We start from the raw sequence: 19,595 nt of genomic DNA on the forward strand, positions 1-19,595 counted from the left end.
CTGTTCCATTGATCTGAGTGTCTGTTTTTGTGCCAGTACCATACTATCTTGATTATTACAGCTTTGTAATACATCTTGAAGTCCAGGATTGTGACACCTCCGGCTTTGGTTTTCTTTTTCAGGATTGCTGTGGCTATTTGGGGTCTTTTCTAGTTCCATACACATTTTAGGATTGTTCTAGCTCTGTGAAGAATGCTGGTGTTATTTTGATAGGGATTGCATTGATTATGTAGATTGCTTTGGGGAGTATCGACATTTTAACAATATCTATTCTTCCAATTCGTGACCTATGCATATATACTTTATTGAGACATAATTAAAACATTTATTCCCTCCAGGTTTACTGAGATTGAGTTGACGCATCGAGTGAATTGCCACATAACCCTGTGTGAGTTTAAGGGGTACACAAAGGTGCTGATTTGGTATTTATAGAATGCAAAAGGGTTACCGCCGTGGCGTTAGCTGACGCCTCCATCCTGTCACATGGCTGTTTCTTTGTGGTGTACACAGTATTAGAGTTCTGTGTCTTTCGATGAGTTTATACATCCGGGTAACCACCAACCTAATTAAGACATGAAACGTCACCATCCCAAGAAGCGTTACTGCCTCCTTCTGCTCAATTCCACCACACATCTTTATTCTTTCGCAGAGCAGAATGCTTTTGAAATGCATCCGTGTTGTGTAGATCTTCTATCGGCCCCCTGTGTGGCATCATGGCAAATCACGGTATGTGGCTTTTTGTGTCTAGCTTCTCTCCTAAGGTTCTTGGTGGCGACGCAGAAGCAAAGGAATTAGCAGTGAAGCCGGTGGAAAGAATCGGAGATCCCTAAACGGGACAAAGCGAGATGTTAGGATCTTGGCGGCAGCCAAGGTGGACTGTTTGGTGGCCAACGGAATGGTCTGGGGGAGCCTTCAAACTGGGGCACGTGCAGGGTTGGAAGGAAGGTATTGGGCGATCTGCGTAAACCGAGGAAGCAGGGTAGGAGCGTATTTCTCCAGGAAGAGCCGGTCTTGACTCCCCCCAGCTAACTGCTGTTGTCTGGGTTCTTGTTTTTGCTGCGGATGCTTGTATTCAGCTTTCCTGAGTTTCGCTCTCTGGTTCTAGAACCAAACCTCCAGGGTCACGGCCACTTCTTGGTTCTGCAGGCTGGGAGGGGTGTGGGTTCTGACTGGACAAGAATTCCAAATCTGCTCGTGGCTTCTCCGTGAACATTGTTCGCTTCCTTTGTGAATGCTGCTAGTGCCTTCCTTTAGGAAGGTCCCCTGGGTCTGACATCCTGAGATGTACATGTGTTCCCATGCTCTGCTCCTGTGACCAAAAGAAGAAAACATTCTGAACCGAATAAAAACAAAACTGTCAAAGTTCATGGGATGCAGTCAAAGCAGTGTCTAGAGGAAAACTGATAGCATTAACATTTTTGTTAGAAAAATAAAGCTCTCGCGTCAATAATCTAAGCTTCCACCTTCAAGAAACTAGAAAAAGAAGAAAAGTAAACCCAAAGCAGTAGGAAGAAACTAATAAAAAGCAGACAGCAATGAAATACAAAACAGAATGGTAGGAAAAAAGGAGACCCCAAGGTTTAGTTCTTTGAAAAAACCAGTATTAACAAACTTCTAATCAGACTAACCAAGAAAAAGAGGGGAGAAAGTTATCAACATCAGAAATGAAAGATGGAATACCATTATAGACCCTACAGAAATTGGATAATGAAATTATGTCATAAAATATTCTATGGTCATATTCGACTTCTGTGAAATGGACCGATTTCTTGAAAAATACCTTCCTGAAACTCACCTGGGAAGAAAGAGATAACCCAAATAGCCCCATACCTACTTCAGAAACTTTATAGTTCAAAGCCTACAATTAAGAATATTGAAGGACCAGATACTTCCACTGGGGAGTTCTTTCGAGCATTTAAGGAAGAAATAACACCTGTCCTGCTTTTAGAAAAGAAGTTCTCTAAGCGTGTCCTCATTAATGCTATCTTCATTAGCACACGCGCGCGCACACACACACGCGCGCACACACACGCGCGCGCACACACACACGCACAGGAAAGAAAAACAGCAACGGTGCAGCTTTGCGGGAACAACCGTGTTTATTTCGGAAGCTCTGGTGCTGTGACCCCTGGAGCAGCCGCGACCCTCGGAGGCACCAGAACCCTTGCCCCGAGGCCAGCCCCGCACAGTCTGCAGGGACCAGACACAGGTCGTACCGGGATCTGGCAGCAGAAACAGCCCGCCCCCCGCCCCAGGTGGATAAGCCGCTTGGGCGATGTAGGACTCCCTGCGAAGGGAGCGCTGAGCCCCAAAACACTCAAGCCGTGCTTCCAAATCCACACAAAAAGCCCTTGTTTCTGAGAGGCAGGCACAGGCCTCCAGGGGGCCCCTGAGGTCAGCGTTTCCCAGACCCGCTGCTGCAGGAATCCAAGTCCAGACAGCTAGCCTCTGGTAAGGGAGACAGGGAGGGGAAACTGAGGTAGCCCCGAGCCCTCCTCCCAGGGTGGCAAGGGCCACGGCCCGGACTGTCTCCTCCTGACTCGTCCCCAGAGGGGGCCGGGTGCCCTTCTCCATGGTGTCTGTGAGGACCCTGGGAGCCCCAGACAGATCCAAGTGAGGAGCCGGGCCTCTGCTCCTGTCCCCTCCAGGCAGGCCGTGCCACGCCCTCTGCCCCGGTCCCCCTCGCAGTCCTTCTGGCCGCGGGAAGAGCGGCCTGACAGTGTCTGCGGATGGGGCCCCCCGGACGGCTGCAGGGCAGGAGACCCAGCAGTCGGTCCGGGGCCCCCAGCCACCACCCTGAACAAGCAGCTCAGTTCCTAACCCTGCCCAGAAACCGGCACGGCCGGCACGGCTTGGCGCTGGTCCTCTTTCTCCCCCAAGGCCTCAGGCTGCCCCTCCGGCCACCACGCCCACAGGAAGGGCCCGTGCACGAGGGGGGTCCTGCCTCATCCACAGGAAACCAGGGAACCCGCTTTCGGGTTGGGCGCCGACCCCTGTGCACGGTGCCACCTGGCTCTGCTGGCTCGTGGACCGGCGGCACATCACCCGGGGCTTGATCAGCGGCCGCTGTATTCGCTCTGGTCAGCTGCCCGCACCGTGTCCTCGGTGAGTGAGGGGGGGACGCCGGAGGGAGGGCGGACCGGCCACACATACCCGAGGGGAACCACTCCTCGGTGGGACGTGGGGGCTGCGGGCAAACGGGACAGCACAGAGTCACGGAATCCTGGGATTTACAGGCCGGGGCCACGGTGACTCCACGTGTGGCCCAGGCTGGCAAGGTCACGAGTTTAGGAAAGGGAAGACAGAAGGTTCCGAGCCGGGAGGGGCTCCTGCTGCCGCCGCCCTCTGTGGTGGCGTCCAGGGGGCCTGGGGGGCCTCTTCTGTGGCGGGCTCGGCCCCCAGCAGGCGGGGACAGGCCACCAGCTCCATGCCAGCAAACAAGGATCTGCAGCCCCCGGGCCCTGGGCAAAGTTCCGGCGCTCCCTTTGGGGAGCCCGTGCCCGGCGGGCTCCACTCGGGTCCGGCGCCCTCCTCTCTGGAACCCACCAGGCCGGCCTCGGCCTCCCTGGGGACTGAGAGCGGGGAGCCATCGGGGGGAAGGGGGTGCGCAGGGCCCTGGGGCGGGAAGAGGGCGGAACTCAGCGGCTGCAGGAAAGCGTGGCTCCCGGAGAAGGGCACGGCGTCGGTCAGCAGGTCGGCCGGGCCCCCGCGGCCAGCAGCAGGGCCCAGCTCGACCGGGGGCCTCTGGGCGGGGGGCCGCTGTCGGCAGGAGGCTTCAAAGTGCCTCAGGATCTGGAGGAGGAAACGGAAGGGACCGGCTGAAGGTCCCTGTGCGCCCGGGAGCACAGAAGACACAGCCCCCCAGAGAGCAGGTGGCTCGTCCCACCTCCTCCTCCTCCGGCCACCCCCCACCGGCCACACTGTGTGCGCCCAGACACGGCGAACCTGCTGCTCTACAAATGCACACGTTCTCCGGCCCCGAGCCCGGCCCCGTGATGAGCCAGCTCGGGGGGGGGGGGGGGGGGGGGGGGGGGGGGGGGGGGTCCCTTGCCGGGTGCCAAGCAGCGCCTGACACAGACGCTGAGGAAATGAACGTGCCTCAAACCCTCCGGTCCTTCCCAACTCTGCACACACGGCCTCCTCCAGCCTTCACGTCCTCAGGGACACCGTGATGGCCTCGCTGCGGCGGGGTCACCGATTCTTTGACAAAGGGCAATTTAAAGACACGGCACTGAGGGTCCGAATTCTCAGCAGCCACAGAGGAGCGCAGAAGCCGGGGATGCCGGTGGGCAGGTGGAAGACGTGCTGGGGCCTGGCTGAGGGGAGAGGCCAGCAGCCTGTGGGGGCTGCCCAGAGGCTCCCCAGTGAGGGAGCCGGGCGGCCCGCACACAATTCGAGCATAACTGGGAAACGGACTCGCGTGAAAGAAAACACTTCTGCTCTCCAGGGGCCGAGCACGGACTCCTGAACTGTGACCCCAGGTGGCCAGCAGAAGGATAAATGGACCTGAGCAGGCAAGGAGGGCTTCCCGCAGGAGGCCACTCGTGGGCTGAGCCAGGCGGGACGGGGAGCTGCCTGCAGAGCAGAGCTGCTGAGCAGCAGGGCAGGGGAGAGGTCCCAGGAGCTGGAAAGATCCACGAGCCAAGGACCCCGGCTGTTCTAAGGCCCGGCCCGGCCCAGCCCGGTGGCGAGGGGCAGGAATGTGGAAGCGGATCTGGGAACGGCTGGAGGCACAGCGTGCAACTTCTCCTCCGGGTCCCGGCTGCTGCCCACCTTGGTGGCCTTGTTGGTCACGGGTCCAGGGCTGCCTGCGCTGAGCTCCTGCAGCCGCGGCCGGGCGAGGAGCAGGATGTGCTCCTGGGAGAGCAGGTCGGTGCAGCCCAGGGACGCGATGGCGCCCAGGGCCCTCTGCCGGGCGGACAGAAGGTCAGCGCGGTCCACCCCCGGAGGGAGGCCCCTCTCACAGCTCCGTCCTCCCCTCGGCCCGACTACAGCCCCAAGGTGGGGGAGCCCCGGGGGTGGGCCCACTGCCCCCCCCCCCCCCAGGGCAGGCCCCGGGTGAGGCGGTCCCGGCCAACCCCACCGCAACCCTCACCTGCCCACACCCATGCCCCCAGGCGCCCCCCAGCCTCGGGCCGGCCCTCACCATCTGCACACACTCGCTGGTCCCGTCCAGACGGCGGGTCAGCAGTTCCAGGACCGCCTCACAGTTGAGCAGCCCACACCTGCGGGAAGGCACAAGCAAGAGGTGGGGGCGGGGGTCTGGGGCCGGGGCCAGGAGCGGGGAGCCGGTGGGGGGACTCACTCTTTGATGAAGCACTGAGCCTCCTCTCGGCTCAGAAAGGCACGCGGCCCCCGTGTCACAGTCTGGACCAGGCTCTGCTCCTGCTGGCAGTCGCTCAGGGTCACGGCCTCCACCCTACCGGGGGCACAGCGGTCAGGGCAGAGAGAGAGTCCTCCGGGTCAGGCCCCAACCCAGGGTGGGACCCCAGAAAAGGACCTCACCGCTCTGCCAGGTCGCTGGGTGCCTGGCTAGCCGCTGAGGGGCTGTCGCTGCCCGACCGACTGCCTGAGTCTGAGACCTTGCCTGGGTCACCGCTCCCCCGGGATGAATTCTGGGAGCTGGAGCCGCTGTCTGGCTCGTCCCAACCCCCTCCTGCCTGCCCGGGCTGGGGTCTCGTGACTGTGACAAACAGGACCGTGGGTGAGGTCGGGGGCGGGGGGCTCTGACTTGCCTCATACACCCCTCCCCGGGGCACCTCGGCCAAGAAACACCAGGGAAGAGGTGACACGGGACATAGCAGGGAACCCCTCAGAACGGTCAGGGAGGGGCCGGCCGGCCTGTGGCGGCAGGGGCAGTGCCGGACCCCGAGGCACAGAACTCCTTCAGGCCAGGCCAACTCCCAGGAGCTTGGGCCAGAGCACTGCGACGCTGCGGTCCCTTCTCACCACACACCTCGCTCGGGGACGGCCCTGTGTCGACATCCCCCCGACTAGAACGCACGCGCGTGGAGGCTGGCCCTGGGCCCTGGCCTCGCGGCCGTCCCGGCTAGACCGGCCAAAGCCGGGCTGCGGCCCAGCTCACGACCCAGGCCTGTACCCGAGGCGGTGGGGCCCTCCGGGAGCCCCCGCCCCCCTTAACGCCATACACCCCAGCTCCTACTCGAAGCAACTGGCAAGAAGCTGGCAAAACAGCATCCAGACGCCGCGCGATCTTAATACGGCACGGAGGCCACAGCGAGCGCGCACAGAGCCACGGAGCCGGCGAAAGGCTGTGCGGGCCCCCGGCCCCCCCAGGACACACCGCCTCCTTCCCCGGCCTCTGAGCCAGGAGCCTGTACCCCTTGCCGGGAAGGTCCTGTCGGCGGCTCCGCGGCCCCCTCTCGCTCCAACACACCATGGGGAGGGGCCTGCTCACCCGGACCCCCAGGAGAGTCTCACCGCTTCCTCGGGCGCCCGGGAGAGCTCCGGGGAGCGGCTTCCCGGCACCGGGGCAACCACGGCTGGCTGCGGGCGTCATGGCGGGCTGGTAGGCGTCACCCCGCGGGAGGGGCCTCCGGGTGCCGGGGCTCTCGGGCCCGGGGCGCACAGCATTGGCCACGACCTCTGCGGCCTTCTGGATGGTGGAGAGGAAGGCTTCGCCCGCAGAGCCTGCGCCGGAGAGAGACAGGGTGCCAGCCCTCTTCAGTTCTGCCCCCCCCCCCCACCCCGCAGGAGGAGTTCAAGAGGCCAGCACGTGAGCCGTAGTCACACAGCGGAGCCCACGTGGGGCACCCAGGCCCTTCCGGAAGCTTCCCCAGTGAATGCTGCTTTAGTGCATTCCCAGGCCCGACAGAGCCTGGCGCTCCAGCTTACGGCATGGCCGTGCCCCCAAGTCCCCCGGCCCCACGTGGGAGCAGGACAGCTAAGGGGATCGTCAGAGAGCTCGGTCCCCTCGGCGGCTCACGTCCAGTACGGGTGCAGGGGTGCGTGAGTGCCCTGACGGGACCAACCACCGTCACTCCTGAGTCAGGAACAGGCAAGGCCTGCGAGCCAGGCCTGCTTTAGGAATCAGTGCTCCCGAGGTACCGGGGGTCTGAGAGCCGAGACCAGAACCGGCAGCACCCAGGCCGGCCGCGTCCACTCACGCCACCACCCTCCGCCCTCAGCCCCTCTGAGGGACCAGGGCCTGGGTGCACGCGTACAGACCTGGCCTCCGCCCGGCTTCTCGCCTGTTGGTTTCGCAGACTGGCCCTGCCTCGTTCTCCCGCGGGCCCGGGCAGAGGAGAGCGCGGTGGCAGGACACCGGCCCCAGCCGTGCCACCCGCCACGCCTCCCAGGCCAGATCCGCCAGACCCTTATGCCCGCGCCCTGCACCCCCGCAGCACTCACCTGTGGGGCCCCGTTCCTTGCTGTAGCCGAAGCCCTGGAGGGCGCCCTGGGGCCTGGACTCGGAGCCCATGCCTGTGAGCAGGACCCACATCAGTGCCAGTGTGACCGCTCACGCTCAACCCTGTGTACCTGGGACAGCGGGGCGGGGGGGGGGGGGGGAACCTCAAACCCTCCCCAGGGTGAACACCCAGCGAAGGGGATGGGCGGTCGCCTACCTGCCGGAGGCAGGGCCCTGGGTGGCTGGGAGGGAGGCGGGGGCGACAAGTTGTCCGAGAACAAGGCGCTCCCCAAGTCCTAGACGAGGACGCAGAGGGCCTCAGCTCGCTGTGGTCCGGCTCTGTCCCCCCGCCCCCCTGCTCTCTCCGGGGGTCCCACAGCAAGGGCGGAGCCACCTTGTTCCCGGGTGGTGGAACAAACGTCTGGCAGTCTGTCCCGGGCTGCCCCGAGTGCTGGACTCACCTGGGCGGCCGCCCGCACCTTCTGGTACAAGCTGTTGCCGTGGAGAGGGTCTGGGGGCCCCGAGAAAACTGCAGGACGGAGGCAGATGCGCAGGTGAGACGCAGCTACTGACACTCAGAGGTGCGGCTTTAATGCCCCCCCGGCCCTCGTGGTGGGCACCCCCCCGGACCCCTGGCAGATGACCCTGGCACCCCGAGGGTCAGGGGCGGCCTCCTGAAACACGGGTCTGACCTTCAGTCCCCGGGCGACACCCCTTCCAGGTCAAAGTCCCTAGAGTGGCGGCCACCCTTCCGCACCCCCAAGCCCGGGAGCCCCCAGATCCCCCTCATCCGGGACCCACTGCCCCCACACTGCTTTTCAGAGATATACCACCCACTGGGCCTATGGAGGCCGCACCCCGGCTGCCCCCTCGCTCATGGCCACAGAGCGGAGCCCCCTGCTGTCTCTCACCGGGGTCCCTGCACCGGCTGCCTCACTGTACCCCCTGAACCCACTCTCTACTCGGAGCAAAGCGAGCAATCAAAGCCCCACGGAGGCTCCCGCGGCCCTGACGATACCACCTCCCTCTATGTAACAGCTTCAGCTGTGACAAACGAGTTTTTCCTAGAAGGAATTGAGTGACACCCCCGTTCCCAGTCTCTTGTCACAAACGCATCTCACTTTCTGCCCTGGCAGGTGGCCCAGGGTGCGCGCCCATCGGCCAGTCGGGAATGGAACCACCCGGGAACCACCGGGGTGGGGGAGGGGGGGTGGCGTAAGCCTCCCTGCTGTTCCTGCTGCACAGGACCCCCCCCCCAGCCCCGGCCCCTCGTGCCTGAGCTGAGGCCGTCGTCTGCGGGCCGTCCCACCCCAGAGCCACCTCCTCTCGCTACCCCACCTCCCGACAGCCTGTGGCAGGGTCCCCGGGGTTGGCACTCAGAGTACAACGGACTGGGACCGGCCCAGCAGAGACTCCGGTGCCAACAAGGACCCGCTGTCTGCCGCATCCCGTGCTGCCTCAGCTGCGCCCCTGGGGTGGAGGACGGAGGCCTCCAGTGAAGAGACAGCCGCGGTTTCGGGGTGTGGGGTAGGCCGGCACCTGGCAGGCAGGATGCTAGAAATGCTCAGGATCCCCGAGGAGCACGCGGTGGCCAAGAGCAACTAACTGGGTCCCCCTCCCCGGCGCTGCCCTCCCAGGGACCCTCTCAGGGATGGCTCCGTGGGCGTGGTTCTTGCCTGCGGGCCGAGCCCTTCCGGTGTCATTCAGGGCGGGGTCTGCTGACGCTGTGCCCCTGAGACCCACCGCGGCCAGGACTCCTGCCTTAGCTGAGGGGAAGGCCTCAGGCCCCGACCCCCCCAAATCCCAGTTAGGGAAAAAGACACGGGACAGCCCCAGGCCCAGCCGGGGAGTGAGAGATGGAACCCCACCCCAGACCCAGCTGTGCTAGACCTAGACCTCGACAGGCCAGAACCCCGCCTCTCCCGGGGGCCTCCCACAGACCTCCCTGTCTCGGTCCTGGGGAGCAGTCCTGGGGGGGAGACAGAGCCCCTCTGGTGTGCCGGGCACTGGAACAGTCAGGACGGGCCTGGGCTGCCCAGGCCAGGCAGGGCACACAGGCAGAAGTAAGCCACCGTGCGGCGGCGGGCCCGGCGACGGATGGAAGGGAAAGCCCGTGACAGAGTGAAGGCGGTGGCTGGGGTGCGGGGTGCCGGAGAGAAGACGGCAGCGGGGCCGGGAGGCGAGTCCCGCCGGTGGGAGGGGCGTCTCTGTGAGGGGGCGGTGGCCAGCAGAGGGACTCTGTGCAGCCTGCCCTGGCCGCCCCGCCCCAACGCCCGGATACCTGCGGCTTCCTGGATGAAGGCAGGGTTGCGTTTGAGGATGAGCAAGGACGAGGAGGAGCCGTGACCACACAGGTGGAGCAGGATCTTCAGCACCTGGGGGACAGTCGCAGGGGGCAGCACAGGCCCAGAGGGCAGCCCGCACGCATCCCGCGGCGACCCTCTCCTGGTGCTTCGCCACCCGCTGGCCCGTCCCCCAGCGGAGGGTCTGCGGGGGCCGTTCGGGGACTCACCTTCAGCTTCACTCGGCCAGAGCCGCTGTGCAGACGGTTCAGAAGGTACTCCAGGAGGCACTGGCTGCTGCCCAGGGACTCGTGTGAGATTTCTGGCAGGCGCTCGGGTTAGGGAAGGAGCGAGCTGACCCCAGGCCACACGAGGCCACGCCGGCGGGGGAGAGAACCAGGCCTTCCTGCCACCAGACTTCTCCCGTGTCTTCCCCGCAAACACCCACCCGAGGCCCTGGTTTCAGGAGCTTGGGCCTCTTACGGCCTCCTGGGCCCCACGTCATCAGTCGTGTGGCTTTTGGACCCACCCACACTTGGTCCCTACAGTAAAGGAGCTGGGGGGCCTCCGAAGGACAGGCCCCTGGACATGGGTGACGAGGAAGGATACTGGCGATCTCCTCAAACAAGTAGCCCGGACACGGGACATCATCGTCCGACGTTCCCTTCAGGAGAACCGGGAGCTGAAAGGGAGCGCGAGCCCCTGGCATGATGAGTGGGCATCACAGGGAAAAAACCCAAACACCCATTCCCACTTGGCCCAGCGTCTGGGCGTCTGGGGAGCGTGGGCCTCAGAGCAAAGACAGGACGGGGAACCTCAGGGACACTCACAGGGACAAGTGCGTGGACTCTGCTGGGTGCTCACCACAGACTACAGTTTGAAGGGCAGCGGCCTGACGGCACGAGAACACGGGCCTGAAAGTCACCTTATTTGTCCAGCAAGGCCCAAAGGGGAGCTGGACAGACGTGCAGAGCCGTGGAGGCCTGGGCCCAGAGCGGAGTCTCTGCACTAACACAACTGAACCGACCGGCTGCTTCACCGGCGGCCCAGCCCCTGAACACCTGCCTGGCGACGCTCAAGGCCGCCCGCTGCATCTGCTTTGGCTATGGCCAACACCAACAACAGGCCCCGACCTCCGCTTCTCGGAGCATTCGCCACGATGAACTGACGATGGTGGACGTGGGTCTCCCACAACTCGGGAGCGTCCTTCCCTAGGACCTGAGGGCCCCGGTTTGAAACGCAACCACTAGGAAGGCCCGGGCCTGTCTCGCACGCCCTGTACGGGGGCAGGACCCCAAGTCCCGAAAGGGCCGGCCAGCTGCCGAGTTGCACGGACACTGCAGTGCTCCTGCCACAAATGGGAAGGAGCCGGGGCTGTCCGCGCCGGCGTCAGGCTGTGCCGTCTGAGACCCCAGCTGTCTCTTCCAATTCGGGTTCTGTCCGGGGCGGGGGGGGGGGGGGATGTGAAGCAGAGGTGGCGTGCCCCGCCCACACGGCGTCGGGGATCGGGCCCCGACCCTGAGGCCACAGCGGAGAAGGGGACCCAGGAACGAGATGCAGGGGCAGAGGGGACACCAGGGGCCCAAGAACGGCCGGAGGAGCTCGAGGAGGAGGACAGGCACGGAGAGGGCCGGAGGGAGATGGAGGCGTCTGTGGGCCTGGGAGGAGGCCCCAGCGGGCGCCGAGCAGGGCCGGGGAGGGGAACAGCTCTGGCCCGGGGTGGGGGCCGCGGCCGCCCGCACTCACCCGGTGCAGGAAGCTCAGGCGGTCCCGCAGCGGCGGCGTGGACGCCATGATGCCGGCCACCTTCCGGCCCCGCCCGCGGCCGTGGATCCCCTCCAATCACCGCGCGGGCCTGGACTAGCTGGCCAATCGCTCGCGCGGGGCGGGGCCTGCAGTCTATGCCGGCAAACAACCTGAGCCTGAACCAATCCGAAGTCCCAGATCAAAGACAGACAAATTCACGAGCCACTTGCAGGGCTCGGAGAGGCCCGGCGCCGTTCCGGAAGCGAAGCAGGGGCTGGAGCCGAAGCCTAGCCAAACAGAAAGCGCAGGAAAGGCGACGGGCGGAAGGCGCGCCTATCGAGAAGCTGGGCGCCGGAAAAGGACGGGCCTAAGATGGCGGCGCCCATGGGTGCCAGGAGGAGCCGCTCATGTCGGGGAACGGAGCGGTGTGGGGACGCGTGCGAGGCCGCCTCCGCGCCTTCCCCGAGCGCCTTGCGGCCTGTAGGGCCGAGGTGAGAAGGTGTCGGGCGGGGAGGGGGCGGGGGCGGAATCTGCCCTGGGTGACCGGCGGGGGGGGGGGGGGGGCGCCCTCCGCGACCCTCGCCTGTCCCCGTCCGCCCCCAGGCCGCGGCTTATGGCAGGTGTGTGCAGGCGTCCACGGCCCCGGGCGGCCGCCTGACGAAGGACCTCTGTGTGCAGGAATTCGAGGCCCTGCGGAGCTGCTTCGCCGCTGCGGTAGGTGGGCGCCGCCCCGGCCTCTTCCCTTGCCAACCCCAGCCCCGCCTTGGGGAGGGGCACCTGGCGGCGGGGCCTCCGGCGTCCCAGCGCTGGACCGCTGGTCGGCCGCCCCCCCCCCCGCCCCCGCCCCGCCCCGCGTGTTCGGTTCCAGGCCGTACCTCCTGCCCGCCGGATCCCGCCGCCGCGGAGCTTGTGTGCCCTCGTCTGTCGAGCGAGGGGAACACCAGCCTCGTCGTGAAGATGCTGGTGGCGGTGGTGGCATGTATGCGAAAACTCTCTGTGACTGGTGCTGTCGCTGGAGCCTAATGCTCAAACGAACCGCAGCCTAGTAGTCCAGTGGGCACCTGCTATCTTAGCTTCCTTGGTGTTTAGGACCCCGCGTGTGTACCGCGCGTGCATTTATAACCATAGGGCCACCCAGCACACACTGAGAGGCACCCCCGTCTTCCCCCAGACAGCAACCCCATTTTGCAGAGGGTGGAAGGAGAATCTATAGGCCACTGTCCTGGGTTTGTCAGAACAGGCTTCCAGAGGCTGGTGAGTCCCTAGCCTAGCTGCACTGGCTGGTTTTCACTGGCTGGGAAGTGGGCCCCGCTGGGAACAGTTTGCGGGCTGTTTTCGGTTCTGGACGGTAACCACTCAACAGCGAGTCCCATCTCTTTCTGAGGCATTTTTTTCTGATCCCTGTTTGATCAAGTGTTGAGGCAGCAAGAGTCTCGTGAATATCACCAGCGCTTTACGAAAATGAAAAACTAGTGTTGTATTTACACATTTCCGTAAAAAACATGGAACAAGTGGGGTTGGAGGACGTAGCCGTGCCCAGAGAACCTCCATGGGGAGTTCCAGACAGCATGAGGAGAGGGCTGCCTGTGATGAGGGTCCTGGGCTGGTGCCCAAGGCATCACCACCCAAGGTGCCTCCATTGGGTGGGGCTGGGTTGGGCCATGATGCCAGCCATCAGCTCTGTCCTCCGGAGCTGCTGGTGCAGCTGGGTGAGCTCGGCAGGATTCAGGAGACCCGTGGCTGTTTCCTGATGTTCTGGGACCGTCTTGAGCAGAGTGACTAGCTGTGGGTTAGCTGCTTCTCCAAGGAGAGAGTTCACGTGTGTTCCCAGAGGGCTCAGGTCTCCTTGCACCTCTCTTTGTGATTATCATGGCCGAGAGCCTTTGGCCTCATCCTGCCCTTGTCACCAGCCTCAGATCTGATGTGGGCTGTTCATCCAAGGTTGCACCTGTTCCCCGGACTTGCTTCCTGCTTCTCGGCAGCTTCCTTGTTTGACAGGCCTCCCCAGGGGACAGGATGAAGCTTCACTGTGTGATTACTGGTGGGAAGAATTTAAGTGCAAGATGAAGATCAAACGTGTTAGTTATGCACAGATTTTCTGTCCCACCTTTTGTGATTAGGAGTTAGTTGTCTGTTGCAGGCATCTGATCACCTGTGACTTTTTTTTTTGCTTTTCTTCCCTGGTCACTTGAGGTGTCCCCACAGTGCGCGTGCTGCCCTCAGGAGCCCTCTGCTATTTTAATGTGCCATTCTTCACGGAAGGTGACTTACCTGCAGACCCTGGGCCCCAGGCACTTGGGAGTTTGGGACTAGGGTGCTCGAGCGTCTCTCACCACGAGGCAGCGCACTGCTGAGTGCATTTCTGCCCATCCTGCTCTCGTCCCCGGCACTTGTGCGGAGCTGCAGGAGGCCGAAGGGGCGTTGGGCTCCAGACCAGCTTCGTCCCAGGGAGCCCTGTCCCTGGGCCAGTGTTTCAGCAGCTCTGCCTCAGCGTTTTCTGTAAGAAGTTCCCGCTGCCTTTCAAGGACCAAGTGGTGTGCTGGAGGGGGGGGAAGGTCTGCACAGCACCTGGTCCAGGGTGGGCTTGGCTTTGGGAGCACGCTGTCACCAGCAGATTGAGCCCCTTGGCCCGTGGCAGCTCCGAGCAGCTGGGCCCTCTGCCACGCATCCACAACCAGGCTCTCCCACAAAGTGTTCGCTAGGAGATGGCATTTGGGGGGGGGGGGTGGCTTCTGCCCTTTGCGGTCACATCTAACCCATTCAAACCAAATCTTTTCTCTTCCAGGCCAAGACGACCCCAAGGGGAGGCCTTTAGGATGGACAAGCCTGCACTACATTTGTGTTTGCTGCCCACAGCCTTGAGGGACAGACGCCTGAGACGTCTAAAGCTTTTAGAGCTAAAAGGACTGCACGCCCATCAGGGCAAGACGTGGGCAGACGGGGGATCTGGTTTTCTTGCCTCGTGTATGTAAGGTTTCTGGTTAGAGTAAGAAGCGACAAAGCAACAATACAGACTGGCAGACCACGCCGGGTCTCTGTTCTGTTGCACCCAGAGTGTGTGTGGGCCCTGGGGGTACACTTGTCAAAGAATTTTCACCCCAAACACGTTATCGGAATCTAACAGCCACCAAATGTAGTTACCGGTTTACAGGACCTACCAAAGGACGTCAACGCCATGAGGAAAAGATTCGGGCGTAGGGAAGGAAACTCAGGTGCTTTTTCTGGACTTAGAGGCAAAAAAGGAGGGGCTGCCCTTCTAGAGGCTGGGAGGGTGAGGCACCAGCCAGCCCAGAGAGGGTCTGGCCTAGGAACCCAGCAGCAGTGACAGCATGTGGGGCGTCTCCCCTTCTGCGGCCTCCTCTGGGGTCAGAGCCCAAGCCCTCTTGACCCCACCCTGCAGTGCTTATGTGCAGCACACACAGCCAGTAGGGCCCCCAGTGCCTGTGGCTGAGGATCCCACGGGTCCTGAGTGCCACCTGCTGGACGCTTGGGGATTGTGCTCCAAGAGCCCCTCCCAGGGGTGTGGCGGCTGTGCTACCCCTGGGCTCCACGCAGCCCCTGGCGTTTCAAGAGTCCCCAGCATCCACATGCTGATGGGGGGGGGCGGGGCAGGTGACTACCCTCTGCTGACCCCACACACACTCCAGGGGCCTGAGGGGGAAGGGGCGGGCGTGGGAGCCGAGTGATCCTTACCACAACCCCCACCACTATCACAATGCTCCTCATGGAGCCTTGAGGGTGTGCTCTAGACCCTTGCACGCTGTCCCAGGTCCTGACAGCCTCTCGTGCGGAGTGTGTGGGTGTCCGCTGGCCACTGGCTCAGGCCCTTCCAGAACCGTCCTGCCAGGTCCCCTCCTGCCCCCATGCCTCCCAGTTCTGTCTCGTGCTTCCTGTGTGTCCCTCCCCTTTGGGCCACACACCAAGATCCCTTCCAAGTTCCTTGGCCTTTGTGTTTGCTTTCTGGCTTCGCTAAATTCGCCCCATCTTTAAGACTGTGTTTATGGAGGGAAATTCAACGAAACTGGCATCTGGATACGGCTGTCATCACACCCAATTCCTCGTATGCCTCTGTACCGGTCACTGGTGTTAGCCCTCGGGTGGCCCTGCCCTCAGATGGGAACCTTGAAGGCAGGATCCTTCCCCACTCGCTCAGGGCAGCTACCCACGAGGAGGGGTGCCCGCGACCGGCCGTGCTTGCTGCTTCAGCCAGACTGCCCGTCGCACCTGCTTGGCACCAGCGATCAGTCCCCACCCCCCACCCCAGCTCACTGCAGTTCTGGCAAGGCGGCCCCACCCAGAGGTCCCAGGTTCTTCCCTGAGGGCTGTGGACAGGGGAGGAGGTGGAGGTGAGAGCCAGGAGGCAGGGAGAGTGTGGGTGGGACCAGGACCAGAGTATCCAAGGGCAGCACGACCCTGCCCCTGCCCTGGAAGGAAGTTGCAGGATGGCAGGACCTCCAGGAAGACGCGAAACTCGGGTCTAGAACGTACGTGGGTAAATATGTTTGGAAATAAAATCCCACTCTAAAAACTTAACAGAGTTCGGATCCTAGGGAAACATCCAAAAGGTGTCTTCCCGCTGAGCATGGTTTGCTTGGGATTTTTACTTAAAAAAGGATAGGAAACACCCAAGACCCCTCCTCACCCAAGCCTCACCAGGGGCTTTCCTCTGAAGAAGCAGTGCTCCTCTCCCTCCCCTCCTTCTATTACCAATTTCTGGTCCTCAGGCCGTCCAAGGACAGAAAAAAACTACACGATTTCAAAGGTGCGGGGGAGGCCAGAAGCGACGGCTGGAGCTGCCTGGGCAGCTGTCAGGGAGCAGCCGCACCCAGGGCCCCTGCCCTTGGAAGGGGTGTGGGGCGTACACGTGGGACGGAGCTGGCACAGGCCTGAGCCAGTCACACCTGCCCCCCTGACCAGCCTCCGAAAAGCCCGGGGCAGCCTTGGGCTTCTGTTCCCTGAAAGTCTCCCCCAAACACCACCCCGCCTGCTCACAGGGTCTTTCCGGGGCTGCGTGGGGTCCAGTTTCCGTGTCACCCGTGAGGTTTGGTCAACAGGGGTTCTCCGGCCGCCTGTTGCAGCTCTACGCTGGCCACAGGGGCTCCTCGACGCCAGCCTCGCTAACCAGACGTCGCGCCGTTGGTTATGTTTAAAACCACTTTCTGGTTTGGGGAACCGCAGGGACTGGAGCACGCAGAGCAGAGCTCGAAGGGGCAGGGGCGGGTGTGTGCCCGGGCAGCTCTCTGACCCCGTGGGCAGCCCAGCCCCGTGCCCGGTGCCCCACAGACACGAAGCAGCGTCCACTGAGCAGCCGGGTGGTGGCAGTGTGTATTAGGGTTTTCCACAACACTCAGAACATCGCGTGAACAATGAACAGTTAGAGCAACTGGGAGTCGGGCAGACGGGGGGCTCTCGCTCTCCCCGAGCCCCTGTCGGGGCTGTGGTCCCCGGCCGGCCTCTCTCGAGGCCCCAACCGGACGCTGCATCGTCGGGAGTCTTGGCGAGTGGCTGTTTCTCCTCGAGGCCGCAGCGAGCTCAGTCACTTGGACAAGAGGCGGGATAGCACAGGCACAAGCTGTCTGGAAATGAGGCCACAGTGAGAGGTCTTTCAGACTCCCACCCAGGGTGTGAACTCTGGAACTCCGCGCCCACGTGGTCCCGGTGTGGCTGGGTGACACCAGCCAGCCAGGAGGACGGTGGCCATCAGGGGTGCTCAGGGATCCTCCAGGGCCTCAGCCAGCTGCTTAATCTGGCGACCATGGACCACCCGCAAAGCACCCCCTGCAGCCTGGCGGAGCTGGGTCTCTAGGGCACTCCGGAGATCGTTGACCTGCACATCCGGGAGAGGGTTGAAGCTGATGATGACCCTGTCCTTCGGGGCTGGGGCTCCCCCTGCCCCAGGAGCCACATCCCGCCGTCTCCTCCGAAGGTCGGAACCGGCCTGGACTTTCAGGTCTCGGTTGGGTTTGGCGTAGTCTGGCTTCTGGGCCCCGGGGATGGCTGGTTTGGGCCCAAGATCTGGGTCTGGCCTCTGCTCAGGTTCTTGGACGGCAGCGTCCTCCCCTTGAGCAGGCACACGGTCCCCGCCAGGGGCCTCCTTTCTGGACTCCAGGTGACCGCCCTGCTGCCCAGCCTGACCCAGTGCGGAAACAGCCCGGTGCCCCAGCTGCCGGGTCTCAGCCTGGGCCCGGGGGGCCGCTCCTCCGGGCTTGCTGGCCAGGCCTGCAGGCCCCTGGTCTCGGATGACTGGCTGCGACTTCACACGCGGGTCCCTTATCTCCCTCGCCTCCAGCGCATCTGCCTCCTTCCGAGCCCCGGCACCAGTGGCTGCCACCTCTTTTCTGGATTTCCTCCTTTCGCGGGAGCCTCCACCAAAAACGTCCTGACCCTGCTCCGGGAACTCGCCGGCGACAAGCTTCTCTGGGCTCCGGGGCGCCTCAGCAGGGCCCGGCACGGGCACCCGCTCCCGCATGCCGGCGCCCGCTGCCTCAGGCACGATGCCCGGCCGGCCCTCCCTCGGCTCAGCCGGGGCAGCCCGGGGCTCCGCGTCGGCCGCGCCAGGAGGACCGGCCGGAGCTCTGCCCGCGGCCCCCACGGGCTCCTCCGCGGAGCGCTGGCCGTGCCCCTGGGGCGGAGCGGGGGGTCGCCCCGGAGCTCCGAGCGCCGCTTCCAAAGGCTGTTGGGGGGGGTGCTCCACGGTCTCCTCGCCAGGGGCCTCCAGCTCCTTCCCCCTGGGCGCGGCCACTCCAGGCTCGGGCGGCACTTCAGCTGCAAATGAAGGAGGCCACCGGTTTGGCTACAGAAGTGAGAAGCTGCTGACGAAGGGACTGGAAAGGAGAACTGGCCAGCGGAGCCGTGTTAAGAAACACAAGCCCCCAGGGGGACTCTAGGCCCCAGAGCCACGCACCCAGCCACACGGGGACGCCGGGAGACACTGCCGGCCTCCCGCGTCCAGGGACCACCCCCTTCCCGATCCGGCCCCGACTTGCCCTCCTCGCCGTCCTGCCTCTGCTGGTGGATCTCCTTGTGCTGCTCCTCGATCACCGCCAGCAGCTTCTCCTGCTGGTCCAGCAGCCGCTTCTGCTGCACCTGCTGCTCCTTGATCACCTGCAGGAGGACGGCGTGGTCCAGCATCTCCGCCCGGCCAGCTTCTGTTGGGAGAACGCGCGGTGAGAGCCGGCCCCGCTGCACGGGGGCTGTGCCGGCCGGAGGGGAGTGCGAGACGTGCGGCCACACCACCGGGTCGCCTGCGGGGACACGCCCCAGCACACCCTGCACCGGTGCCGGTGCCGGCTCATGCGGGCCTGTGGTCTAGCCACGCCCGGCGGGGTCCCAGCTGCTTTGATTGTCACTTGCTGGGAATAAAGGCTGAGAAAAGCCCCAGAGAAGGTTCTGGGCCACGATGGCAGTGATGGTGGCCTTCTGGGCTGGGTGATTTAAACTGCAGACTGTTCTACAGAAACAATACCAATTCTCTAAGAAAGCGTCCGCCAAGTTGAGAACTTCAGAAACAAACAGAATTTGGGGCTCCTGGGGGGCTCAGTCAGTTAAGCGTCCGACGTCAGCTCGGGTCATGATCTCACGGTTTGTGGGTTCAAACCCTGCATCGGGCTCTGTGCTGACAGCTCAGGGCCTGGAGCCTACTTCAGACTCTGTGTCTCCCTCTCTCTGCCCCTCCCCCGCTTGTGTGCTGTGTCTGTCTCTCAAAAATAAAGATTTAAAAAAAAAAAAAAAAAAAAAAAAGGCAAACAATTGCCTTCCTTTCCAGCAGGGACCAGACCTGCGACCTGATGGACCAGAGGCCGGCTGCTGGCGCACAGGGGTCCCGACGCTGCCCCTGCCTGCCGCTCTGGAGACGGGCTGCAGGCCGGCCCTAGAGGAGCGCCAGGCTGGAAAGGGAGGAGGCCAGAGCAGCAGGTGCGTGTGAGAGGGCCCGCCGTGCTCTCTTTGTGCCACCAACGCAGAACAAGGGCCCAGGAAGAGGCCTGGAGTCCGAGCGCCCGGCAGCCACCGGCGGGCACACGGGAGCTCGTGTCCGCTACAAATGCTTTGGCGCTGGGTCAGCTTTTCGCAGCGAGCAGCCACAGCTTATGCGACTTCTACAACACGCGTGTCTCTACAGAGGAGGCCGTGGAAGATGATGTGAGCGGTCAGAGCCGGTCGGGGGGAAAGTTCGGAACGAAGAAAACGTTCCGTGGGTG

The 19,595-nt window shown here is 63.4% G+C and overlaps 3 protein-coding genes across 12 annotated transcripts in view; 1 reads left to right on the forward strand and 2 right to left on the reverse strand.

The window, feature by feature from the left end:
* Nucleotides 1-283: 283 nt before the first annotated feature.
* TEPSIN (TEPSIN adaptor related protein complex 4 accessory protein) lies at nucleotides 284-11,684 on the reverse strand. Of its 2 annotated transcripts, XR_006297982.1 has the most exons (14): nucleotides 11,398-11,684; nucleotides 10,261-10,333; nucleotides 9,882-9,973; nucleotides 9,651-9,744; nucleotides 7,831-7,898; nucleotides 7,587-7,665; nucleotides 7,372-7,443; nucleotides 6,442-6,651; nucleotides 5,506-5,683; nucleotides 5,306-5,419; nucleotides 5,147-5,225; nucleotides 4,774-4,908; nucleotides 3,010-3,792; nucleotides 284-1,309 (listed from the first exon to the last, which is right to left on the reverse strand). XR_006297982.1 is itself a non-coding variant. In XM_043585353.1 (13 exons), exons 1-13 carry the CDS (start codon nucleotides 11,443-11,445, stop codon nucleotides 3,280-3,282), a joined length of 1,755 nt encoding a protein of 584 aa, XP_043441288.1. In that variant the 5' UTR covers nucleotides 11,446-11,476; the 3' UTR covers nucleotides 2,081-3,279. The 2 variants fall into 2 exon arrangements, 1 of the variants encoding a protein (XP_043441288.1); XM_043585353.1 differs by lacking the exon at nucleotides 284-1,309 and having other exon boundaries at nucleotides 2,081-3,792; nucleotides 11,398-11,476.
* Nucleotides 11,685-11,777: 93 nt separating this feature from the next.
* NDUFAF8 (NADH:ubiquinone oxidoreductase complex assembly factor 8) lies at nucleotides 11,778-14,422 on the forward strand. 6 transcript variants are annotated; one of them, XM_043585357.1, is made up of 4 exons: nucleotides 11,778-11,888; nucleotides 12,001-12,111; nucleotides 13,603-13,659; nucleotides 14,183-14,422. In XM_043585357.1, the coding sequence occupies exons 1-4, from the start codon at nucleotides 11,805-11,807 to the stop codon at nucleotides 14,210-14,212; spliced, it is 282 nt and encodes a 93-aa protein (XP_043441292.1). In that variant the 5' UTR covers nucleotides 11,778-11,804; the 3' UTR covers nucleotides 14,213-14,422. The 6 variants fall into 6 exon arrangements, with proteins under 6 accessions (XP_043441292.1, XP_043441290.1, XP_043441294.1 ...); XM_043585355.1 differs by lacking the exon at nucleotides 13,603-13,659 and adding an exon at nucleotides 13,785-13,896; XM_043585359.1 differs by having other exon boundaries at nucleotides 12,028-12,111.
* Nucleotides 14,423-16,695: 2,273 nt separating this feature from the next.
* The window catches only part of SLC38A10 (solute carrier family 38 member 10), a 45,849-nt gene continuing 42,949 nt past the window's right edge, over nucleotides 16,696-19,595 (reverse strand). For all 4 annotated transcript variants that reach the window (XM_043585350.1, XM_043585352.1, XM_043585351.1 and 1 more), the window contains 2 exons: nucleotides 18,384-18,545; nucleotides 16,696-18,162 (listed from right to left, as the gene is read on the reverse strand). In XM_043585350.1, coding sequence (XP_043441285.1) covers nucleotides 17,108-18,162; nucleotides 18,384-18,545 — 1,217 coding nt within the window. In that variant the 3' untranslated portion in view covers nucleotides 16,696-17,107. The remainder of the gene's footprint in view (nucleotides 18,163-18,383; nucleotides 18,546-19,595) is intronic.

The sequence above is a fragment of the Prionailurus bengalensis genome, chromosome E1 (assembly GCF_016509475.1).
Source record: "Prionailurus bengalensis isolate Pbe53 chromosome E1, Fcat_Pben_1.1_paternal_pri, whole genome shotgun sequence".
Lineage (NCBI taxonomy): Eukaryota > Metazoa > Chordata > Mammalia > Carnivora > Felidae > Prionailurus > Prionailurus bengalensis.